Source organism: Solanum lycopersicum, chromosome 3 (assembly GCF_036512215.1).
Source record: "Solanum lycopersicum chromosome 3, SLM_r2.1".
Lineage (NCBI taxonomy): Eukaryota > Viridiplantae > Streptophyta > Magnoliopsida > Solanales > Solanaceae > Solanum > Solanum lycopersicum.
The window spans coordinates 58,905,236-58,910,349 of record NC_090802.1 but is presented as its reverse complement, the minus strand read 5'-3'; the positions used below and the strand labels follow the sequence as shown (position 1 = coordinate 58,910,349).

The window sequence follows — 5,114 nt, the reverse complement described above, 5'->3', positions numbered from 1 at the left end:
TTAATATTATATATTTATGTAGAAATTAAGAGGTATTTGTATAAAATTAACATAGAGCACCTAATGAATAAATGATCTGGTTGGGCCAATGGCTCTTTGGTGGGTGCTTAAGGCTCGAACCGAATCTCGTTATTAACATGTGTTTTTTATATTTTTGACTACGCTACTTTTAGAACACCCACACGCCACAACCTTAAAATTCTAGATCCACCACTGCATTTAGATATGTAGACAAAATGCTTACAAATCAAATAGTAAGTACTTGTTAGAGTGTTGAAAGTGAGGTAACAATCTCTTGGCTGATTTCAACATCTTTTACAAATTACAGCAAGGATGTAGTTATTCAACACAAAGTTAACAAGAAATGTTTTGGTGAAGTGATTTGTCAAGGAACTGGAGGACTTTAACTGGAATATCTCTGTGAACTATCCACAGGCTTTGTTTTGTATGATAAACTTCTTATCTTAATTACTTGAGAAGTTAACAAATCATATCAAATATTCATAATAAACTAGAAACATTGCATCTGGAATATCTTTAGGCAGGTTGTTTATGTAAATATAGAAACGCAACATGTCCTCATTCGAAAGAGTTGCCTGATCAACGACATCGTTACTGCCTATCAGAACCCACAGATCCCCTGAATTCACTCTTTTGAGGTTTCCTCTGCAGAATGGGCAGGACTCTGACCTTAAGTTCCTGCAATAGATATCACAGATTAAGACTATCACCAGAAAATGTATCCTTTTCGCAATAAAAAGTACTAACAACGAGCATGAAAGAACAAGAGTATATATCGCGTACCAGTCACAATAGCAACTAATGCACATAGCATGACAGCAGTTTGGCAAAACTACTTTGGTGCATGGTTCTAAGCAGATTCCACATTCATTTTCTTTCTCTACATCAGCATCAAAATGTTTTTTCTCTTGTACTTTCTTTCCAACAATCATTTTTGAAACTTGAGGTTCGTCGTGACTATGTTCCTGCTCTGATGAGCTATCATGTAGGTGTCGTAGAGATGGTAATAGAACAGCTGCAAATTGTATATATCAAAGAAATAAGTGTCCATAGTCTACACATAATACGGTTATAGTTGGGGAAATACTCTAGACATTAAATATGGAGGGGGAAAAAAAGACAAATATACCCTGAACTATAGTCAATTGTTATACTTTTGAGACATTGATAGCTCTGTCATCCAAAAACTAGAGCATATATATCATTAATAATAACGGCATACACGTGTCATCCGACATTTATCGACGGATAATATTGTGTCACATGTCTCTATTTAGTCTTCCGTTAGAGTGAAGGGCATATATGCTCTAATTTTTTGACGACAGGAGCACCAATGTCCAAAAATATTGCGAATGATATCTGCATACCATTTACGATAGTTCAGGAGTATATTTGTCCTTTTTCCCAATATGGAGACGCACAATAAACAGAAAATATCAAAGAGTTAGCCCAAAAAATGGGGTGTACCATAGAATTCTCTAATGCTTGCCTTCCTAGCATCAGAATGAATCTTCTTCTTCGCATTGGGGATAACCTAAAGAACATCACAACTTTAATTTCAACGTATCGAATATAACAATATCATCTTTAAGTTAGTAGTATATATGCGAAGAAATTGACAGCCCGAGAATAGAGAAACAAACCTTGTATACAGTTATGTGGAAGAAATTGAAATAACTTGGAAGTAAGCACGTGCATGAGCAATCCATCCATTGGAGCAAGAACAGAAGTACCGGTGCCAAGTTACTGTACACCAACTTCATTTGTAGACGAGTACCATTCTTGAACCTCGGAATAGAAGCTGCCCTGAAACGCGTAATTTACAGGGACAAAAAGGTTAGTATTTGTAGTTTAAAACTGCAGCAGGAACAACGATTTGTCCAGTAACACGTTTAAGTAATTGGCTACACAAATCACTAGCAAATCCACAATGATTTAAACATAGAACATTTGAAGGAACCATAGAAAGGAAATTGAATACAAATTCCAGAGCAAATAGTTTCCTGGTATTTTTTTTTCTATAACGTGGTGTCCGGGCCAACTTACAACAACCCTACCTCCGATCAGCATAGGTGTCGGGTAATAGTGTCCATTAGCTACGACTTGGGCAAATGGGAAAAATCAATTAATGTTTGCCTTCCTAAGATTTGAATTTTGAGACCTCACTAGCACTTTATTAGCCACAATAATTTCGTGTTATTCAACAGCATTTTCCTACTTTCACATGCTGTAAATGCAACTCTCTATGGCAACCTTTCACTTTTTTTTTTTTTAAAAAAATCTAAAATATATTTAACCTTTAATCGAAATTATGACGACGATATTTTTCTTTTAAGAAAAAAAATCACAAATATATTCAAACTTTGGTTAAAATTTTTATAACGATACCAAATTTTGAAAATGACATTTTACTCCTATCTTATTTAATAAGTGTATTTTAAAGGTATATATATGTCAACATAAACATCATAAATATTGCATAATTATAAATAGTAATGTTTCCACATGATCACACATTTATCTTTAAAATACACTATTAAATAATATCGTAACAACAAATTCAGTCAAATCTAATACATTTTTCATGACCCTTTTTCTTTCTTTTTTCATAAAAAACAAAAGTGTGACAAAGAAAAAAATAATCAATTAACTAAAACAAAATAGTAGTAATACTTGAAAAGTTAATTTTTTGAGAAATTACATAGAAGATAAAATAAGTACTATAGTTAAATTTTTGAGAAATTACATAGAAGATAAAAAAAGGTACTAGTAAATAAATGTTTTTATCTTTGTAATTAAACATAAAGAAACCCCTCCTCCCAAACCAATTTAAAATTTAAAAAGAACCTAGCGTTTGGCCATACATGATGGAAATCATCATAGACATTGAATTGCACTTGAATTCTAAAAACTAGTCCGAACCCATTTTGATTGAGAAAAATTTCACTTGTAATCGCAAAAGTCAAAAAACTGTTTCAAATAAAATGTACGGACAAACACAATTTCAAAAACTCAAATTTTCAAATTTCAAACTTTAAAATCTATAGCGTAACATGACTTTACTTGTGCCCCAATCAGAAACTTAAATCATTTTGAAAGACAAAGGACGCAAGTAAGAGATGAGAACCTACAGCAAATTGGCATACTGAATGTCAGCTTCAATTGCCTTTAAAGAATCTTCACATGAAGTAGATTTCACAAATTCATAGTAATTCGTCATCATTTATCTCAAAACTAAAATTCCCAAATGCACAAACACTTTTTCGTGCTAAACACTCAATTTGAACACTTAAAAAGAAGAAGAAGTCAAATGGAGTCTAGAAAGAGTTTTAATTTACTGAAAGTTGAGCGGCCATTGACAGAGTCCTAAAATCTCATTATAAAGGAACAACACAGAGAGAAAAATAATTAAGAGAGAGAGAGGGAGAAATTTGGTCTTTGTTATGGTTGGTTGCTTGCAGTTACAAGTTTTTGTTTTTATTTCTAGCAATTTTGACTGACAAAAAAATAAGTAATGGAAGTTCCAAGGCAAATTTGACTTTATTTTCTTCAAATGACAACTCAATTCTCAATTTATTTTCTCCTACCAGTTTTACTTGTCTGTTTGCTCTCTCTTTGAAGATTTGAATCTATATTAATTACCCATCTTATTAAATTAAAAAAGTAGTAATTAATTTATTTTCTATATTAACTATCTTTTATTTCCAATAATATTTATCCGTGCATACTTCTTAAAAAATTATAAATAAAAACTTAATTTCAGTAAATTATAATTTGAATATAATAAATATGATGCTTGAAAAATGTAATAGACAAATGACTATAAATTATGACTAATGATAAGGCTAAATTAAGAACTAAACTTAAAATTTTCTATTGATTTTATGAAGTGAACAATTATTGTTACATATTTCAAATTGGAATAATATGAGATGGAGAAAATATACTAAAAAATAAAAAATAAGAAAAAAAACACATTTTTCTTTGTATTTGTAGAAATAGTTATATGCAATATTTTCAAAAATATTTTTGGGGCGAGTCCCACGAAGAATTTGTGGGGGGTAATATCAAAAACGCTTTGAGGCGAAAATTAAAGAAGTAGATCTTTAAGGCATGAATTTTAAAGTTTGAGGTGTAAGCCCGAGTATACTAACGTAAGTCTTAGACGTAAAAACGTATACCTCGGTGTTTTTAATTTATTTTTTTGAATCCTTTTTGCTTTAAATCATATTTTTATTATTGGTGTAATGATATTTCTCAAATAGTAATTTTAATATTTATTTTTCGTCATTATTAATTAGTAATATTTATTTTAAATAAAAATCATAAATCATTGAAAGAAATATTTTGCTTATTTTATTACTATAAAAGTGACTATACATGAGACTGCATCCCATAGATTCATGAGACTTACGCTGCCATCTCGAAGCTTAAATCCCGTATAAAACGTCTCGCCCACCTCAAAGCACTTTTACGTATCTCTTATTATACTTTTTCAACTAATTTTTCTTTGTAATTCAATTTTAGATATATATTTTACTTTTGAATGGTCAATTCATATGTTTCAACTTTTATTCTGATTCGTGACCCTTGCACGATATATTTGTATTCTAATTAAAATTAACCCTTAGTATGATTTTTCTACCTAATCCAATATGTACATCCGAATAACCAATCCAATAAACTCATTTATAATGCTTGATGTGAGTTGGCTTCTTGGGTTAGTTGGGTCGAATATACATATGATATCATATAGAAGAATTATAATAAAATTTAAAAGTATATTTTAATTGAAAAATATTATATTTATTTAGATGTCATGTAGTAGAATAATAAGAGTCGAAATGAAAAGTAACTTTAACTTTGCCAAAATTACAATAGAAAGCCCTTATAGAAGGAAACATAATAAACATATTATATGACCGTACTTGGCAAGTGGAAATGACCTTGTAATCATATAAAAATTGTTCATAACTTGTGATTTTAAAACAAAGTTAAATGATCTTTTACTTTAAAAAAATGTTTTCTTTTGTGAATATTTAAAAAGGTAGAGTAATTTCTATAAAATAATTTTTTTCCAACCATTTATAAAT

At 30.1% G+C, this 5,114-nt stretch overlaps 1 protein-coding gene across 2 annotated transcripts; it reads right to left on the bottom strand.

Moving 5' to 3' along the window:
* Nucleotides 1-396: 396 nt before the first annotated feature.
* LOC101258938 (E3 ubiquitin-protein ligase AIRP2-like) lies at nt 397-3,624 on the bottom strand. Of its 2 annotated transcripts, none has more exons than XM_004236270.5 (5): nt 3,153-3,624; nt 1,665-1,827; nt 1,489-1,555; nt 805-1,036; nt 397-699 (listed from the first exon to the last, which is right to left on the bottom strand). In XM_004236270.5, exons 1-5 carry the CDS (start codon nt 3,242-3,244, stop codon nt 489-491), a joined length of 765 nt encoding a protein of 254 aa, XP_004236318.2. In that variant the 5' UTR covers nt 3,245-3,624; the 3' UTR covers nt 397-488. The 2 variants fall into 2 exon arrangements, with proteins under 2 accessions (XP_004236318.2, XP_069151344.1); XM_069295243.1 differs by lacking the exon at nt 3,153-3,624 and adding an exon at nt 2,079-2,179.
* Between the last annotated feature and the right edge of the window lie 1,490 nt (nt 3,625-5,114).

What these genes read in the sequence shown, in the direction of transcription:
- LOC101258938 (XM_004236270.5), bottom strand. Translation starts at nt 3,244, where the DNA reads ATGATGACGAATTACTATGAATTTGTGAAATCTACTTCATGTGAAGAT. An exon ending in AAGCATTAGAGAATTCTATG is followed by an intron (nt 1,037 to 1,488) that starts GTACACCCCATT and finishes TACAATTTGCAG; the next exon opens with CTGTTCTATTACCATCTCTA. An exon ending in ATTAGTTGCTATTGTGACTG is followed by an intron (nt 700 to 804) that starts GTACGCGATATA and finishes TATCTATTGCAG; the next exon opens with GAACTTAAGGTCAGAGTCCT.